A 20,156-nucleotide genomic window follows, 5' to 3' on the forward strand; every position below is an offset into this window, starting at 1 on the left:
CACTCTAAATTGCCCCTAGGTTTGAGTGTGAGTAAGATTCATCATTATGAGTTCCGACAAGTGATTCGTCTTGTACGATTTGTTTCATTATTTGTCATCTTTGTTTTTTATGATTATGGGGAATGTAGCCTATGTTGCATTTGGCTCATTATTGTTTAAGTCCTTATTGACTTTAAATTTTGCCGTTATGGACATGTCCATGCTGTGAAAAAATATACTACTAATATATTAAAATCTATACTTAACGTTTGCCTTGATATTTTCTCCCATTTGGTGCGATGGATCATCAATCTGTCTGTTGTGTACTGCCTCCATGTGACGAAGGTTTTTTTGTTTTTGTTTTTTGGTACTGCAGTTGTATTTTCCTCATTAAAAACAGCACAGCAATTTTTGTTGCATGTGAATTGAAGACAAAAAAATCACAGATGAATAAACAGTTTTAGTCTTATTCTTAAAAGTTAATTTTTTCAGTATTTTATTGAAAGTAGGCAATAAATAATACTGTGATAAAAATAGTTTATAAGTACTCGGACTGTACAATGTTACATGATCGGGCAATTAAAAAGGAAGGGCAGAACAAATAGCAACATGATTTCCACAGGACACGAATCTGAGAAATTTCTAAAAAAGAAGACCAAATTCTCAATTTGATTTCAATTACAAGGGTTAAATAAAATTGGTTCCTTTAAATTTGTCATGAAACTAAATGTGGAACTAGTGTTATAAGAACAAACATGACGTTTTGGGATAGGCAATCTTATTCTATGATAGACAAGAAACAACATCACTGAGTAATAATAAATAAGAACACAAAAAGACAGTATAGTTAATAAACAATAAGGCTTGATATGAAGTATTTGTATAAAAAAAAAGATTTAAAAGTGTTGGTCTTTCCTTTTTAATTGAGGGCTGTCTGGAGGATTCTATGAAAAATAGTATTTTCAATTCTTCTGTACATTAATCCTCCTCCTGTGTGGGTCTTTCCAAAGGTGAAGGCTTTTTGTGGTTAAAGGGACAGGTTGAAAAAGTTGCACTGTGGCAGGCATACAAAAGGGAAAGTTCTTGCATGCAATTTCAATGAAAGAGAATCTAGATTTTTTCATTTGCATTTAAAGTGACATTTGTCTTTTCGCCTGTTACTGATATGTGGATTTCTTGAAATCAAAATGTCCCATTGGTACTATATATCATAATGATAAAGCACTCAGTGTTGAGCAGTTTGAAAAATGGTTTCACACACACGGTGACCTACATTAGAGCTGCATTTACAAAAAAAGAAATTACAATCGGCTACAGAAAAATCTGATAAAAAGGGTAACAATATAGACTAAATTTATATCACAAGCAAATCAACGATTGATTACATTTCAAATAAAGAGAGAAAAACATACATCTGGGTAAATAAAATTAACAAAAAGAAAAAATGTCTGTCGGTAGAAATATACAAACACCAGAGTTGTGAAGCATTCAGAAACATACATCTGAGAGTAGATGAGCACAATAAGAAAACGCAAAAATTTGGATTAATGGGATTGAAACCTAAAGATTACATGTTAATCTAAAATCATTTAAATGTCCCATTGGTATACATAAATATAACAAATGTGGATACATCTAGACAGTTTCCTCCAAGGTACTGATGAGCATAATCTTTCTCTGTGATATATTTTTTGTCTCCTAAAAAATCTGTTAGTTCATCATCCTGGTCTTGAAAACAGGGAATTCCCCTTCATCTTCTGACCAGCAGTTACCTATAGAAATAATGAGGATAAACTGAAATGGGAATGAGGGATATGAATGGAGACAGACAAGAGGAGAAGCAGAGCACAGGGAGAAAAATGAGAAAGTGCATTATCAGAGTAAAAAAGTTCAACAAAGCTATGCTCTGCTAGTGATAGCTTTTTGAGATAGAAGCGACATACATCGTGTCTGCACATTTTGATCTTACCGTTGTGTGAGGGTTATGTTAACAAGAGTAGGTCCTGACAGTAGCAGTGTCCAGCCTCTGTATAGACTGACTTCCTGTATGTGCATGTTGGCAAAAATCACGTGCAAAGACATGCCGTTAGTCACAGCATCATAAACCTCAAGGCAGACAAGCCATTCAAGAAGAATTCCAAGCAAGAAATCACTGCCAATCTTATTTTGCCATAAGATAGGATTTTGAGGACTTTCCCTTACCGTCCATTGGGCTTCTCTTTGGCTGCATGGAAGCAGATGATGCATTGCTGCTGGTCACCCGGAAGTTGGCAGGCAGAGTGTCTGACACACCTAGGGACATTCCCCTCATATCTTTGGGCCGAAACTTCTTTCTCCATGAGGGGGCACGCCGGAAGTTCTTATCATCATCCTGAAATGGAGCGCAGGGTTGTATTTCATTAGGGAAATTTGCAGAAGGAATTAGTTTGTTTTTTTCCCAATATGTCTGACACCATGTGGGTAAGTATATATGCTCTGTTTATCACCTCTTCCATCCTCCTGTCTGTACCAATGGACAGCAAACTGTTGTATTCACGCTCAAGAGTTGTCCGGGCCTAGAAGAAAGATGCGTGTGAAGCGGAATGGTAACTAGAGCATCTTTTCATTCAAAAACGTTAAATAATGCTTGTATAGCTCATCACTTTATCACATTATCAGTCTGACCTAAACCTTTCATTCAGTTTAACACAGTACACCAATTCTTCACTTTTTTTGCGGACAATGTAGACCAGACATATCGGCGAATACATTTAAGAAAAAGAAATACCGTACAGAAATACCTTGACATACGACTGCCCCGACATACGTGGAATTTGAGATACAGTCGAACCTTGATATACGACAGCTCTGCCTTACAACATTATTGTCTTATGACGAAAATTTCGATCGAATAATTCGCCCGAGATACGATCAAAATTTCGTGATGCGACCAAGCCAGGTGGCCATGGCACTGTCTTTTTTGCATCTCTTTCGTGCATACAATATTTCTACGTTCACTGGGGGGACTTTGCATTTCCCCCCGCGTTGGGTACATTTACAGATAAACAATATTACTATGTATTGGCAGAGTTCTGCAAAGAAAAGGCGTTGACAATGGACACGAAACGCGAAATAATTGAAAAATATGAGTGGGGTACGTGTTACTGAGCTCGCCAGGGAATACGAGAAGAATACGTCAACCATTTCCACCATCCTTAAGCAGAAGGACGCTTCATTACATTTGCCTTGTTTATCGCCGAGGAAAGTTACATCCCCCAGCAAGTTTTCAACTGCGATGAAACTGGTCAGAGGAGAAGGCATTACCGGGACACAAACCCATGAAGGACCGCTTAACGCTAGCGTTGTGTGCTAATGTGAGCGGTGACTGTAAAATTAAGCTGCTACTAATGTACAATGCGGAGAACATGCGTGCCTTCAAGAGACCTACAAGTGATGTGGCGCGCTAATTCTAAAGCTTGGATTACGCGTATTGTGATGATACTTGTGTGAGTCATTTTCGAAACATTTCGAAGGGGATTCAAGTTCCGAACAACGCTTGATGCGTTAGTTTTGAAGACTTACGGGTGGGGTCAACCCACCGAACTAAGGTAAAAAAAAAAAGAGTAAAACAAAATTAGAATTCAGTTTTGTGTGAAGTTACACTAAAAGTTGAGTGTATGTATATAGTCCCCCCCGAACAGCCCCCACCTCCGCCTCCATGTGTCATTGTCTCTTCCCTCCAAGAAATGCGTCTAATTTTACGTCTATTAAACACATTTTATTAATATTAAACCACTCGTTACTTATTACTTTGTCAATATATGGCGAATTAGAAGAAATAAAACCTATTTTCCAATCTAATATCCTGTTTTTGGTGTTTTTTCAGGGGGTTGGAACAAATTATTTTGTTTTCAATTCATTTCAAAGGGAAACATCCGCTTGAGTTACGATATGCTTGTCATACGATCACAATCTCGGAACCGATTACGATCGTAAGTCGAGGAACCACTGTACAAGTACAATTCTGAGCAAATATTTACCTTGATATAGGAGACAAATTTTGAGATACGAGCATACGAGACAGCCAGCCGAGAAGCGAGGGTACTCGGACGTTTGGTCGCCCAGACGTTTGGTCGCCCGGATGTTTGGTCGCCCGGACGTTTGGTCCCGGTCTTTTGGTCTCCAGTCAAATGGTGACGGAGGGTCAGTACTGTTGAAAACAGCTCTCTCAAGAGTTTAATATCTAAATATCTACTGTTGATTCATGAGAGAGAGAGTTTAATAACTAAGTACTGTTGAAACCAGCTCTCAAAATTATATTCATGAGAGTTTAATATCTAAATATATAATATCAAAATATTAATAAGAGCACTCATTTAACACACCAGCTGCTGCCATTGACTGTCATAGGCGTCCAATGAATCTTCATTCACTCTGGGGGAACTTGTACTGTAATTTAAAGTATTTCAACATTGCAAGTTCCCCCAGAGAGAACGAGGGTTCATTGGATGCCTATGACAGTCGATGGCAGCAGCCGGTGTGTTAAATGAGTGCTCTTATTGATATTTCAATATTAGATATTAAACTCTCTCTCATGAATATAATTTTGAGAGCTGGTTTCAACAGTACTTAAATATTAAACAGTAATTAGATATTAACCTCTCTCTCAAGAATCAACAGTAGATATTTAGATATTAAACTCTTGTTGAGAGCGGTTTTCAACAGTACTTACTCTGTCACCATTTGACTGGAGACCAAAAGACCGGGCCCACAGGCACCAAACGTCCGGGCGACGAAATGTCCGTCCGGACATTTAAAAAAACAAACGTACTAAAGTCGTGAATGTTTAAGCTGCGAAGTGGAGAAGAATGACAGTACAGTGGTACTTCGACATACGAGCTCCCCGACATATGAGCAACTCGAGGAAGATTTTGAGCAAATAATTATCTCTAGACACCAGAAAAATTTTGAGATATGCGAAAATTAGGTGGCCAAGACATGAGACTGTTTATGATTTGAGCGCAGTCTTTTTTGCCGCATCTCTTTCATGTATAACAGGTATCCATCTACGAACACTGGGCGGCGCGCTGCATTTTTTTCAGTGCTTTTTTTCCGTCACTCACAAGAAATATGAAGCGATTGCTAATACGAGGAGTATATATCACTTCTCATTGGCTGCTCATAAGAACATTGGGGGCACTGGCTTTCTCGCCTGTTAGCTCCCGTTAGCGGAGCGATCGCTAATACAAGACTACTTCTCGTTGGCAAGTGGTCATGCGTTATCCTATTGTGAGGACATTTGCGTGCATCATTTTCGGAATATTTTGGAGGGAATACAAAAGCAAACCGATCATCGATAGTGAAAGCCAGGGTGGAGGCGGAGCAAACAGCCAACCTGGCCGGAAGCAGAAATGTATCAAACAAAATTAGAATTAAGTTTAGTGTAAGGTTCGACTAAACTTATTTTTGAGTGTCTGCATTGTAATCCAAGTACATTTAAATTTGTTTGTTATGAAATGAGCGTGTTGCTGTGCAAAAAGCCCCCCCACCTCTCTCTCTTGCGTTCCCCCTTCAAAATCTGTATAATTTTAATACTAATTTAAACATATTTTAGTAATATTAAACCACTAGTTATGTGTGACTTTGTTAATAGATGGCGAATTAGAAGAAATAAAACATTTTTTCCAATCCAATATCCTGTTTTTGGTGTTTTTCCAGAGGGTTGGAACAAATTATTTAGTTTTTAGTTCATTTCAATAGGAGACGTTCATTCGAGTTACGAGAATATCAATATACTAGCTCAGTCCTGGAACGAATCAAGCTCGTTTTACATCCAGTTAAGGAAAATGTTGCTAATTTACTCTGCTACCATACCTGAGTGTTCTGTGTGGGAATCTGCAGCAATAGGGCCAGGGTGTTGTGATCAAAGGTTTCGTCAAGAGAAAGCAACGCCCCATGGATACCACTCTCATACAGGTTGGCACTGTATTCTTTCAGCCCAATAGCCTGAACCCAATTTATCAAACGCTCATTACTCCACACCAGCACATCTGAAAACAGAGATAAGGAAAATTATTATTGCTGTTTTATGTATTTTTTGGTTGAGTAACACTATCAATTAGGCAAACAAAATAAATAAAATGTTTATTTTATGTCAAATGCTTTGTATACAAATTTAACCCCAAGTCTCTGATTTTGATGAAACTATAGAATGCAATACAGGCCGTAACACACCTACTAGCAATGCTACATTATTGAAGCACAAGCGAGGACTCCTTGGCATGGTCTCTCTGTAGTGAGCAATGAGATGGAGAGACTGTTACTCTTCAGGAGTTCTATTTAATAAGTTGTTTTGAATTCACAACTTGAAGTTGTTTAAATGCGAGCAATTTTATGTCTGTTAGCACTGTATTGCTGCACAAATAGATTTTGCATTCTTGTCATTGTTTTGAATACATTAATGAATCGCTTTCTTATTTTTTCAAATTTTTTCTCATTTTTTATTAATTCATCACAAGAAACTCAAGTTGACGGCCGCGGTCAACAGCCTTATTTTCTTTTTGACAAATACACCTAGAACTTCTTGGGAGGTCACCTCTTCAAGTGCTGGCTCGGATGCCAGCCGGATCGACCAGCCCCACGCCTCTTCAAAGGCTGGCTCGGACGCCCGCCGGACTGACCGGCCCCAGGCTCCATAACTCCAAGTCTTTTGTTATTTTCCTTGGGCCTCCGTTATTTACGTTTAGTTTGAGCAAGCATTCCCCCCCTTGCCTGTTTCCCTGTAATTGGGTCCATTTCCATGTTTCCCGGCCACGACGTCGCCGCCAAAAACGTGACAATTCATAATGTTTTGTTTCTGCGATGTGTGCTCATGTGTCCGTGTATTTGTGTGCTCTCTGTTGCCTGCGGTTGGCTTCCTCTTGTTCCCCTGTTTCAACACGGATATATTTTGAATCATTTTCTTATAATTTTATCTCATTTTTGTCTGTTTCTCATATCTTTCATACAAAATTGGGACACAATTTTAAAGGGTTCAGTTGAAAGTTGTGTGAGGACAGTGGAACAAATTAGAGAATTTACATATAATTCACTTCCCTGCTTACGAAACTTTTAGCTGACGTAAAAAGTTCTGGAACCAATTAATTTCGTAAGTACTACTGTATTATGAGAATTTAAAGTACTTGTGTTACCATTAAATTCCAGCTGTGACTCTTCCCTTCTCCTCTCCAGCTCTTTCCGATCATAGTTGAGCCTTCTTAAAGACATTACTCCACACTGAAAACTGTTTCTATAGACCACAAATTAAACACTTATTAATATATTTGCAGCTATCTGATATGAAAACGTATAGCATGTGAAATAAAGATCAGACAACAGATATGTACTTTTTTGCTCTGTTTGGGTGCATTACCTATGGAAACTGTCCACCATTTTCAACTGTCCTCGTAAGTCTTTTTTGGTAAGGTGATCAAGCATACGGGCGTCCACCAGGGACTCCATAAAATATGAGCGGTATTGTGGGAGGCCTAAGCTTGGTAGCCACTCATTACCAATCCATTCATGATTCATGTCTCCGTATGCCAATGTCTGTGAATGGAAAAATATATATACATAATTGTTAAACACCAGGAAACATGAGCAAATAAAAATAGATAACAGATTATTTTTTTAAATTTAAATTGTGTAGGGTAAGAAATAATGTAGAGTCATATCTCTACTTACGAATGCCTCTCAGCATGAAATTTTCAGGTTTGCGAAACCCTTTGATATCCAAATAACTCCCAACATACGAAAACAAGATCCAAGTTACAAAACCCCCCTAAACGTAAATGCCTTTCCTGTATCCATTGTCTTGGTTTGAAATTGTCTTTGTAACATAACTGCGGTGACTTTGCTTCCGCTTCATTTTTGTCAGTTTCTCACATCTTTCATTCAAAAAGGTGACACTTTGATCATAAAGGGTTTAGTTACTATGGAACGAAAGACAGAATTTACATATAAAGTATTGCTCTTACGAAAAATTCAAGTAATGAAAAAAGTTATGGAACCAATTAATTTCATAAGTAGAGCAACAACTGTATATAGATTTTAGCATGCACGCATGAAAGGACTGACACACAAGGGATACAATTCTGAAACACTTCTTCCAGAAGTGAATTTGATTATGTACAAATGGATGGACTTTTTTTTAAGGATAATCAAAAGATGTGTGGTAAGTATTTAAGAGTTTTTTAATTTTTTTATTTCAAGCTAACAATAATTTGCCTGCTTTTTACTAGAATTGAGATGATCATTTTCTTACGTTATTTTAGGAAAACTGTAACTGCACATGATGGCTTGTCATTACTACATGTCTGGATGGCTGTAGCTATAACCACAGCTGGTAGAAGCAGCAAGTTTTGAACACTGCAGTTAATTAACTCGAGATTAGCTCAGTGTTAAGCCGTGACAGATAAGTGCAGCTACTACCTGGTGATAAATACACGTATAGGTTAGCTCAGTGCGTAGCAGAGCATTCAATTTTAGAGATTATTATTTTTAAAACTAGCTAGAAATTAACACAGATTTGAAAAAGAGTGTCTTCTGCTTAAACATTTTAATTTGGAAAAAACAAACAAACATTCTTTAATGTTTGGCAGGACAATGAGCTCATATGTCTGCATTTAGATGGGTGTTGGCAGAGGCCTTATCACAGTTGTTCTTTAAGTCGACACAGGTTTATTAGAGAAGAAACTGAAAGAGTGACATGCATCTGTTCAAACCTGGGCCCAGCTACTTTCGTCGTCGTCCTGATGTTAGCATGGTTAGTGAGCATTGTGAAAAGAAAAGAAAGGCTGGGTTATTGAGTTTGAAATGCTGTGTTAGAAAAGCTGCGAGTAAAATCTTCACGTGAAAATGACTCAACTCTTCTTCCTATACACACAACACACCATACTGTACCCCTAGAATCCACCCCATATACACTCTATGAACCTTATTCACTTTTTGTGACATTGTTCCAAGTATCCCAACATATTTCCCTTCCAAATTGAGTACAGGAACAAGTCACAACAAAGCAAAAACATCATGCTCTACTAGATGGTGAGATTTGGCCAAATTGGAACACACTTGGTGACACCTAATAATTACCAGAGCTGACAGAATAAAACAGTGTCAAGCCAAACTGAAGAGACTAACCGTGGGTGGTGTAGCTGCCAAACTTTCCATTTCTTCATGTGTGACCCAAACGTTTCCCGTGGTCTTAACATTTGATACGCCCAATCACAAGTGAGTGAAGTGTGAAAAATAGACAATGATGCAGGACAGAAGAGAAAATATCAGGAAGCATTTATTGTTACAGCAAAAAGATAATTAGCAAAAATGTTAATCAGGAGAGTGTCATGCTTAGTGACATAAAGAAATGTCAGATGGTGTATGTACAACAAATAAGACAAATACCGTTCTGGAGGTGGGAGGTGCAGAGGGACTAGTGAGTGACATGATTTCCTGGATGGCAAGACGAAGTTTCAGACGATGTAAGGGGTTGCTGATGCCAATCTCCCTCTGAATTTCAGTGTCGGAAAGTGCTGACATAATGGCTCCACTCTTTACATTAGCACGGCAGGCTGCTACATACCAAGCAGGCATGCCCACCCAAAGCTGGACAAAAGGAGAAGATAAGCCATCATTGCTTTAATGTACTGTGCATTCCAAAAGTATTCGGCCCCCTTGAACATTGCAATTTTTTGGCTGCATTTCAGGCTTCAAACGAAGATATAAAATTAAAACTTAAGGTCAAGAATCAACAAACAAGTGGGACACAATCATGAAGTGGAACAAAATGTATTGCCAATTTTAAACTTTTATTTGCCCCCTTTTCATTCAATGCACCAAACTGAGGCCAGAAGTTCAGTGAGGATCTCGGAATGATCCAATGTTGACTGATCATCAGTGATGATGATAAAAATAATCGATCTTTGGGTAATCATGTCTTTGTTTAAATGCACCTGCTCTGTAATGTATCAGGTAGAGCTGGGCAATAAAACGATAAGTAAATTATCGTCATATAATTTGTCAACAATAATAAAAACATTCAATAATTTTAAACTGCAATTACACCACCCAACCACCACATGCAACATGAACGCTAGTTCAAGACCAACGTTCAGAAGAATTGAATTGAATGCTTTTATTGTTACTATACAAGTATTAGTAGATTGAAATATTTCACCACACAGTGAAAAAATAAGAACAACCGACAGACTAAGTGTTTTTAGCAGGGTTAGCAATACAGGCTAACACAGGTTTTATTCTTTACTTTTCATAGTGTAAGGAGGGAGTTGTCTTATCTTTATTGCACCAAAGAACAGCACAGATATCTTTAAAATATTTACAATTTACAGGCTTTTTCCTTATAAAAAAGATAAGTTACTTTAATAATTTAATAATGAGGAAAGCAATTTACTTCTTCACAGAATTTTGAAATTTGAAAAAAAAATGATGCAAAAGTTATCGTGATGAATATCGATCGATTGATAATCTTTATTTATTTTTAATCGTAATAATTTTTGTCATATTACCCAGGCCAGGACTCAAGGTTCTGATTAAAGAGAAAAGACCACGATGAAGACCAAGGAACACACCAGATGGGTTTGAGATACTGTTTTTTTTTTTTTTTATACAAAAAGATTTCCAAAGCTATAAACATCTCAAAGAGCACTATGCAAGAAATCATATTGAAATGAAAGGAGTATGAGACCACTGCAAATCCATCTCACTCTAAATTTTAACCTCAAACAAGTAGAGGACTGATCAAAGCTGCAGCCAAAAGGCCCATGATCACTCTGGATGAAATGCAGAGATCTACAGCCATACCTGTCAACCTCGAACCATTTGTGATCTTACCAAATTTTGTTTTCGCCCTTACATATATGTATAAATACATGGAAAATCTTACCAATTCAATTTCAATTTCAAAGTCCTTTTCATTGAAGCCATTGTCAGATAAATCAACTTGTACCACGTGTAAGAGTGTATTCTTGACTTGTAAACAGACCAGAAACAGCTGATCAAATGAAAGTAAACATAAACAAGGGAACAGGAAACGGAAATCACATGGTGAAAGTGTTACAAAACGAAATGTTTATCATGATCTTTTTTTTTTAGCCAATCAGAGGCGCCGGTACATATATCACTTGGCAGACATGCGTTTCCGGGAAGAAACAATGGCGGATGGTGAAAAATGGCTAGAAAGTGCCTTAATTTATTTTTTTTTCTCAAAATCACCGTTTAGCGTACCATTTTCATGTGTACAGCGTACCAATATAAAAATGGGCTTTCAGTTGTACCAATTACGGCGAGAACGTACCAGTTGACAGGTATGACAGCTGAGGTGGGAAAGTTTGTCCACAGGACAACAATCAGTCGTATACTGCACAAACCTGGCCTTTACGGAAGTGTGGTAAGAAGAAAGCCAAAGATATTAACAAAAAGTCTCATTTAAAGTTTGCCAAAAAAATCTGGGAGACACACCAAACATGTGGAAGAAGGTTGAAAACAAAATCAAACTTTTTGACCATCCAACCTCACTGAGCTCAAGTTGTTTTGCAAGAGAATGGGAAAGAACTTCAGTCTCTAGATGGGCAAAACTGATAATCACACCCGAAGCAACTTACAGCTAGAATTGTAGCAAAAAGTGGCACTATACAGTATTAATGCAAGGGGGCGGAAAATTATTGCAGGCGCCATTTTGCAAGTTTTTAATTTATTATGAAAAAGTTTAAAATATTCCACTTGTTCCACTTGTTGATTATAGACAAAATAATTAGTTTATATCGACGTTTGAAGCCTGAAATGTAGCAAAAGGTTGAAAGATATAAGGAGGCCAAGTATCTTCACAAGGCACTGTAAATATAGTTAATAACTATAATGTGTCCCATAAATGCTTACCTCAAGCCAAACGACAACAGTTGGTCCGTCCCACTGGGCAAAAGGCAAGCCCAGCCTGCGCGCCTCCTCTAATAGTTCATGCCTGATATGCAAATTGTTATTTAAAACAACAACAAAAATAAATTCAAAATAACCAAAAAGACCCATTCCCACAAAAACATTCAGCATTATAGCAGGCAAAATCAAGGAGAGATGAGCAGTGCAAGGAAACAAACATTCTAATCTGTAAAAATAAAAATCAGCAATGCTTTTGAAGACCTGAAATGTGTCAACAATTTTTAAGTACTAGTTTACTATGCAGGAGGGATGGATTAAGCATATGGTAGTTAGGCACTGTTTAGTTGTTTAATCTCAGTCAGTGTAATTCAATTTCTTGTCCATCTTGGACAGTCGGCAAAGAACACCCTGAACTAGTTGCCAGCCAATGTCAGGACACTAGTAGAATGAAAAATCATTCACACTAACACTCATACTTAGGATAATTTGGAGTGCTCAATCAGCCTGTCATGTATGTTTTTGTGATACAAGAGGAAACTGAAATATGCAGGGGGGAAAAAACCCACACAGGTATAGGAAGAACATGCAAACTCCACACGGGAAGGCTGGAGACTGGGATTGAACCTAGAATCTCAGAACTGTAAGGCTGAGTGCTCTGCCACCATAATTAAGCTCCTTATAATAGTGCATTCTGTTGCATGTATACATTATAGTAACAATTTCCCTCAGTGTAGAATGTCATGCCTTAGAGCAAAATACTGTAGTCAAAACAGCATCCACATTCACGTTAGGTAAGAGCAATACGGAAAAGTGACATTCAGAAGGACATCAGCAATAAGGCCCCCGGGTTTAGGAAGAAAAAATGAGCAATTATGAATAAACTTACCCAGTCTTTGGACTACAAAGAGAATGAGAAGAGGTAATAATAGTAAAAAAACTGCAAGATTGGTGACAAAATAAAAAAATAATGAATTAATAATCATTAATAGTTATCTCAGGCCGAGCTGCTTTAAACTAAATTTTAATACTAAAAAAAAGGAAATGAAAAGAATAATACATGGATGTGGATGTTGAATTCAATGGAAAAGATTGTGTGGAAAAAAAGGCATGTACTGTATCTTTCACTTCGCAGCTTCAATTTATCAGATTTTTTTCTGGGGGAAAAAAAGTTCCTAAAAATGTGAAATTCCACTCACAAGCAGACTCCCCTGTCTTTTGCCTGCTACTAGGAAAATGGTGGAACACACAGGACTCGGCACTCAAGAAAAAAAATGGCGGGCAGTGGCCAAATTAGAGCTTTCTGAACGGCTTAATCAGAAATACGAGCTCTGTGTGATTTTAATCCATGGCACTTATTTGAAAATAAAACTTTGTTGGCGAATTGGACAGCAGTCCACATTAGGGGGAGATTCTCAAGACAAACTCTCAGGAGTTTATGCAACATTCGACTATACGGGAAATCAAAACGAGCTGGCAGGGGAGGAGGAAGCAGCGAGGATTGCAACAGCAAAAATCAAAGAAATGCAGGATATATATCATGATTTTTCTGTCTTCGTAGAAAAAAAAAACATATCCAGAAATGTTCACTAGTCGTGCAACCGCCCACTTTGATGACGTTTGTCTGTTGCAGTATAGAAATAGTGTTCCCTCGCTTGTCGCGGTTAATGGGGACCAGGACCACCCGCGATAAGTGAATTTCCGCGAAGTAGGGATTCCCCTTAAAAAATGCTTAATTTGAATTTAATTCCAAAATATATATATATATATATTTTTTTTTAATTTATTTTTTACCCCCCTGTATACAGTACACAATATAGATAGAATAAGGGTAGAGTGAAATTCATGTTATAACAAAAAAACCCTGTAAAATATGTTGTTTCAATGTAATATTTGCATTTGTATTTTTATTTTTTTTCCAAAAAAAATCCGCGAAGCTCTGAGTCCGCGACAGCTGAACCGCGAAGTAGCGAGGGAACACTGTATTATTAAAAGTCATCAAAGGCAGTCTTTGGATATTTTTTCCTGCCCAAAACATCCGTCAACCAGCCCGGCAAGTGACATCCAAACAGGTAAGAACGGGTAGCGGCTAATAAAACAGGCAAAAAATCAAATTCCAAAGAAATCATAAAACGTAATGTTTGCTGTTGATTAATGTTGTTAATGTTGTTCTTTGAATTCTTAATCTTGCGCTTATAAGACGTGTGCTTATGGGTTTGAGTGGTTGTCAATGTCTTGTTAGTGTTTTGGGTGGATGTGTGTGTGAGTTTCATTTTTTTCGTCTTGTGTCCCAGACTCAGCTTAACTTGCTCCGCAGCTCCCAGAGGGACATAATACGGGAAAATCAACACACACATCCACCCAAAACAAGAGTACACAGCGGTTGTGTGCTACCTCTTTGTTGTATACCGTTCGCCTTGTTTCAATGCGTTTCAACAAGGATAGATTTTGCATGCTTTTAAGATATTAATAAATCATTCTTATAATTTTTTCTCATATTTTGGTTTCCTCAAATCTTTCATACGAAATTGGGAAACTGACCAATTTTTAAGGGTTTAGTGGGTAATTGTGTGAGGACCGTGGAACGGAGCAAATTTACATAAAAAATACATACGGAATTTTTAAATTACAAAAAAGTTCATAAGTCGAGGTATGACTACATGTATTTCTATATCGGTACAAAAACTTGTATTGTGGAGGTACAAAAACTTGTATTGTGGTAGTTATAATCGGGATGATCCTACTTCACATTTTTTCGTTTATCTCGGCCATGTTTGGTCTGCATTAACCTTGATATTCGAGAGATTACCGTAATGACAAACTGAGGAGCCAGGTGGGCAAGATTTGTTAAGGTGTGTAGTTGCCATGACTCATGAGCACAAGCGTGAAAGTCTTAAATGAACACAATGAACATGGCTAGTGAATTTAAGAGTCTTTGACACCTACTTCTTTTGCAGTTTTCTGTTCTTTTCCACAGGGCCTCCCAGGGTGCCCATTCCTAAACCATCCTTAGATGAGCTCTCTGCTTCAGGAGTACCAGCTAAGAACAAAAGAAAACATTTGATAGCACTAAGGATTTATGTGTTAATTAAAGCTTTATGCACACGTAGCAGGGCTAGAGGATTTAGTATCCCCCATCAAGATGAAAAATGTCTAAATGTACATATACTACCTTGTTTGGGGGTTGGGGGTGGGATGGGAAAACGGTCTTATGAATTTCTAACTTCTTAAACCCTGAGGTCAGGGTGAGATATGCGACTCAGTAGCATTGAGGTTAAGCACTGGCACCAAAGTGGCAGTAATTAACATTTTCACCCCATCTGTTCATGCCTGATGTTTTTATTATTAAAATTAACAATTTAGTGCATCTTATCGGAAATATAAAGTTATTGTGTCCCACCATTAAAGAAATCTTCCAACTATTCAACACATCATTGAAACAGTTCCATATCAGCAAAAACAAACCAAACTAATACAGCATTTATGAGTTTAAAAGCGTAATGCCTCTGACATGTAATGGGAAAGATAACAGAACCATTGGTCATATTGCCCTTTGTGTTTTTGAAGGCATTGCGTGATCTGGGTGTTTGACATTTTTTAAAAAGCAGTGTAAGATTTGTGCAGCATTCTTTTTGTCTTTCGCGTGGACATAGAAAAAGAATGGAATAATCGGCATACATTAGACAGGTGATGACAATTGAAGGACAACAGCTAGGCAGATCATTCATGTAAAGACTGATGAGCAGTGGGCCTACCACTGACCCCTGGGGTTAAAGTTGTGATTATGTCCCATGGATTGTTTTATTTGTCTGAGCTTTGAAGTATTTCCTGCCAGTTTTTAAATATTTTGGATTGGATAACTTTATTCATCCCGTATTCGGGAAATTTCGTTATCGCAGTAGCAAGATGGTGAGGATACAGAAATAGGACAGGCATTTTAGACATAAATAGATAGGTAATAAGTTAATAAATAAATACATGAATAAATATATAAATAACCGTCTTGCTGAAGATCTTTAAGATCTTTTCCAGATCTCTTAAGTGTCCACTTTCGTGGAGCTAATTATGTTTATAAAGAAAATTGATTTAGCAGTTTGAATTTCATTTATTCCTTTTTTCTTTGAGAAGTAAATGTCTGCCCTTCATTAATCCTTTTTGTTTTAAGTGGTATTTTGAGAGCATGGTCTCAAATGGTGGAGAAAAAAAGCCCTAAACAGCCAATATTCACTTGAAGTAGGTAAAAATGGCCACTGTTAAGACATTTTGATTCCCAGTACATACTATTTCATGAATTAATTTCTCCCACTTATCCACTTATACACTGAGAACAACAATTTTATCTCACCTTGGCTGGGAGAATCCTTTCCAGGAACGCTAGGTCGGCCTTTCTCCTTCTTTCCAAAAAGACGTCCAATGGATGACTTTATGCTCTTCTTCTTAGCTGCTTTGTTGAGAGAGTCCTGGCTGCTGTTACTGCTGCTTGGGTTGCTATTTTGACCATCTTGCATGCCACTCAGACTGTACATTGACAAATTATTTCATGATTTAACATTCAATTGCAAGTGTAAAATATTTCAAAGAGGCAAGGAGAAGGCGGACCCTCGGATGTCTCTTATATCCTCATGGCTGGAAGCAAGACCCACTTCCCTGTTTAGGCGCATTGATCGTGGAGTAGTGGGGGGTGATATCTCGCACTGGATAATGGTTTTGTCATCCTGAGCAGACTAAAACAAAAAAAAATGAGGAACATTCACAATATAAATAAGGCAATCGATTAAATAAATTATTTCAATGAAACTAAATCAGAATTGTTATCAGATTAATAACATTGAAACAAAATCGATATCTAAAAGTTGAATAAATGTAATCACATTTGTATACTACAGGTGAATGGTCCTGATAAGTGCCGTTAGTAATGTAAAATGTATCCTTTCATCAAAATATTAAGTTATTTACTTGAAATACACAAATAAGTAACTTTAATTTGGAAATATTTTGATAGTTATTTTCCTAATATCTGTTGGAAGAGAACAACATATTGAACCATAAATGTATACAGTGGACACCCATTATTAAAGGGGTAGGAGCTATGTGTAAACTCAAGGATGTAAGATTTTGTACTCCCTCCTAATAAGTATTAAATATGCTAATTTGGTAATTTATGATTCCATGTCTTATATAAGATCCCAAAACAATCCCTTTGAAACACAGCACCCTAAATGAAGTCCAGTCACCTAAGATACTTTAAGCAAAGACAAACAATATATAAGAATGGTGTACCGGTGCTACCTCTACTTACAATTGTCACAAAATACGAAATATTCAGGTAACAAAAACGTTTAAAAGGACAAAAAAATCCTTCTAGATGTAAAGGAAAAAAAATCCAAGTTAAACAGCCTCTTGTAGCAATCCTGTATTTTTATGGGAAACTGTCATGCCAGTGCAGCATGAGCCCAAAAGTCTGACCAAAAGCCTTCTTTATACGGAAACTGTCTGCGTTTATTATTAATTTGAACGGCTTATTAAATGTTCTAATCTTTTTTCTATTTTATTGTTTCCCACATATTTTATACAAAATTGATATATACAGACGTTCCCCTACTTACGAACTTTCAACTTACGAACACTTTAAATTTTCATGAACAAGCGCTCGGAACCTAAATTGTTCGTAAGTAGGAGAGTACATTTTGAATGGGTTTTGGGGTAGTATTGTGATCTTGGAATGGGTTGGAACCAATTAAAGCTTATACATCTAATATGAGTTCCTAATATGAGCTTATACCTCTGCTTAAGAAAAATTCAACTCAAGAAATGTAATTTATTTTGTAAGTAGAGTTACCACTCCATTAACCTTTCTGATAAAAATGAAGATTTTTTATAGTGCCAGAAACGGTTAGGTCTCCTTGGCCCAGGGTCTCTCGCACAAATTGTGGTGTAGGACCAAGCATGGAAGATGCCAAATGTTTATCCCCTTTATGCAATGCAAAGAAAACTGTTAACAAATAGGCCTGTTGCGATAACATATTCTATTGGGCGATATATTGCATTGAATATATCGTCTCATAAATTATTGCCAAAATGCATTACTGTGAAGGAAAAATGACAATATATGTAAGTGAATATCATTTCAAATGAAATATTCTTGAAAAAAATTAAAACATTATATTTGGTTTAAAACTGTCATTTGAATGCTTTCTAAGTGTAGAAAATGAAGTAATTGAGAAAATCACCACACTTTAATTTTTGTTCTCTGTTAATCTGTCAACCCATTGGAGTAACTGCTGATATCAGCATCTAACCGTGACCGGACGTTTCGTCGACGGACACTTCGTCAACAGACAGTTTGTCACCGGATTCTCCGCCGGACATTTCGTCGGCGGACAATTCGTCACCGGATTCTTCGCTAGACATTTTGTGGACGGACAATTTGTTGGCAGATTCGCTCGCTCTCAAAATTATAATCAGTTTGTCATTGCATTGACAATGTCAAAGCATTAATATCTAAATATCTAATATCCAAAATTATCAATAAATTGCATATTATTGGCGTGTGTACGTTTTTCAACGTCCTGTTCTCGCGTGTAGACAAACTTGCCTCGCACATTTTATACTATTATTGTCATGTCCCAACATCTCTGTTAAAGTGGTTAGATCAGAACTTCCACTTAATTATCTGATACACTGAATTATTTTAATTGTATACAATATCAACACCGTATCAAAACTTTGGGTTTTATATGCATTAGATGGAGCTCTAATAACAGAAATAGCATCTACACCTCACAGTCAACACGAATCGGACGTCTACCGCCGTCAAAGGCAGCCAATGGGGTAAATGAGTGCTCTATAAGGGTTAAAATAATATAATTCAGTGTATCAGAGGCTTACGTGGAAGTTCTGATCGAACCACTTTAACAGAGGTGTTGGGACATGACGATAATAGTATAAAATGTGGGAATGGGCACGGGCGAAGCAAGTTTGCCAATACACACACAAGAACACAATGTTCAAAAACATGTATACACGCCAATTATACGCAATTTATTGATATTTTTTACATTAGATATTTAGATATTACTGCTTTGACATTGTCAATGCAATGACAAACTTGATCTCTCTCATGATTATAATTTTGAGAGCGAGATTACCTGGTTGATTGCTTTCAACAGTAAACTCTCTTTCTCTCTCTCATGATTATGATTTTGAGAGCGAGGGAATCAGGCGAGAAATTGCCCGCCAACAAAATGTCCGGCGACAAAATGTCTGTTCGACGAACTGTCCGGTGACCAAACGTCCGTTTGACGAAACGTCGACGCACACACACAAAATAATTCATTCAGGAACACAGTTGATATTTTTGGGGGATGATTGAAGTGGCAAAAGTCCACCTGAGTGAATTTGTAAACCAAAACGCAAACACCCAGTGGTCCTTCGTACATCACTGAAGTCAAAATGGAGAAACTAAAGATTAAAATTCTACGGTTGTAAGAGTGGAGTCATGGTACTAATGGAGAGAGTAGGTATCTAGTTTACCTTCCTGCGGTGCTTGCGCAGGTCACTAGGCTGAAGCATGGTAGAAAAAAAAGAAAAAAGTAGTTAGTGGAAATAAGCCAGAACAGCAGTGGAATCAAACCATGCAAAAAGAAAAACAACCAGGAAAACCTCATGGGCATTTACCATTTGGTCTTTTTGTTGAAAAGCAAAAACTCAATGCAGTCACTCAGCACAAGCAAGTACAGAACGGTAGCACAGCAAACAACCAACTTGTAAGTTACGGAGAGTCATACCATTTCTAAAGATGTAACCAAGCTTTTTTTTAACTGCACTTTGAGGATAATGGGCTCAAACTTAAAAAAAAAAACAGTTAAATGTCGAGCTGGCTACATTTTGTTATATACAGTACAAGGTAAATACATATGTAGGATGCTAGTCTTTCTTCCATAATTGTCAGTTTTGAAGGGACACCCTTTTCTGACCTTCGGTATTCCACAGAGACATTGGGATCAGCAGAGTAAATAAAACGTGAGCCGGACACATTTTCTGGGAGTTTTTAAACATGAGCACAATACTGAATAATTCATTTATTTTTCCTAACTCATAAGGCGGGGGCAGAAAAGAGATTAGTGGGCACTCAATGAGAAAAAGGAAGAAGAAATTGAGGGGTGAGCATAAATATGATCAAACAAATAATGGCTTACTATGTCTTTTGATTACGATTAATGGTATTCACGACAGATATCGCCTTGACTGTTGACATTGTAATTGTAGTAAATTAC

The 20,156-nt window shown here is 37.3% G+C and overlaps 1 protein-coding gene across 11 annotated transcripts in view; it reads right to left on the reverse strand.

Annotated features, from left to right (window-relative positions):
- Positions 1–458: 458 nt before the first annotated feature.
- LOC144194725 (liprin-alpha-1-like) overlaps positions 459–20,156 on the reverse strand; it is a 52,932-nt gene continuing 33,234 nt past the window's right edge. For 4 of the 11 annotated variants that reach the window (XM_077713962.1, XM_077713961.1, XM_077713963.1 and 1 more), the window contains exons 17-30: positions 19,414–19,443; positions 16,480–16,604; positions 16,226–16,398; positions 14,827–14,920; positions 11,887–11,968; positions 9,397–9,597; positions 9,136–9,198; positions 8,721–8,747; positions 7,370–7,545; positions 7,149–7,246; positions 5,833–6,008; positions 2,466–2,534; positions 2,182–2,350; positions 459–1,751 (exon numbers count right to left, since the gene is read on the reverse strand). In XM_077713962.1, the coding sequence (XP_077570088.1) occupies positions 1,690–1,751; positions 2,182–2,350; positions 2,466–2,534; positions 5,833–6,008; positions 7,149–7,246; positions 7,370–7,545; positions 8,721–8,747; positions 9,136–9,198; positions 9,397–9,597; positions 11,887–11,968; positions 14,827–14,920; positions 16,226–16,398; positions 16,480–16,604; positions 19,414–19,443 (1,545 nt within the window). In that variant the 3' untranslated portion in view covers positions 459–1,689. Of the gene's footprint in view, positions 1,774–1,948; positions 2,023–2,181; positions 2,351–2,465; positions 2,535–5,832; positions 6,009–7,148; positions 7,247–7,369; positions 7,546–8,720; positions 8,748–9,135; positions 9,199–9,396; positions 9,598–11,886; positions 11,969–14,826; positions 14,921–16,225; positions 16,399–16,479; positions 16,605–19,413; positions 19,444–20,156 lie in introns of all 11 variants that reach the window. The other 7 variants (XM_077713965.1, XM_077713964.1, XM_077713968.1 and 4 more) reach the window with 7 other exon arrangements.

This window comes from Stigmatopora nigra, chromosome 3 (genome assembly GCF_051989575.1).
Source record: "Stigmatopora nigra isolate UIUO_SnigA chromosome 3, RoL_Snig_1.1, whole genome shotgun sequence".
Taxonomy (NCBI): Eukaryota; Metazoa; Chordata; class Actinopteri; order Syngnathiformes; family Syngnathidae; genus Stigmatopora; species Stigmatopora nigra.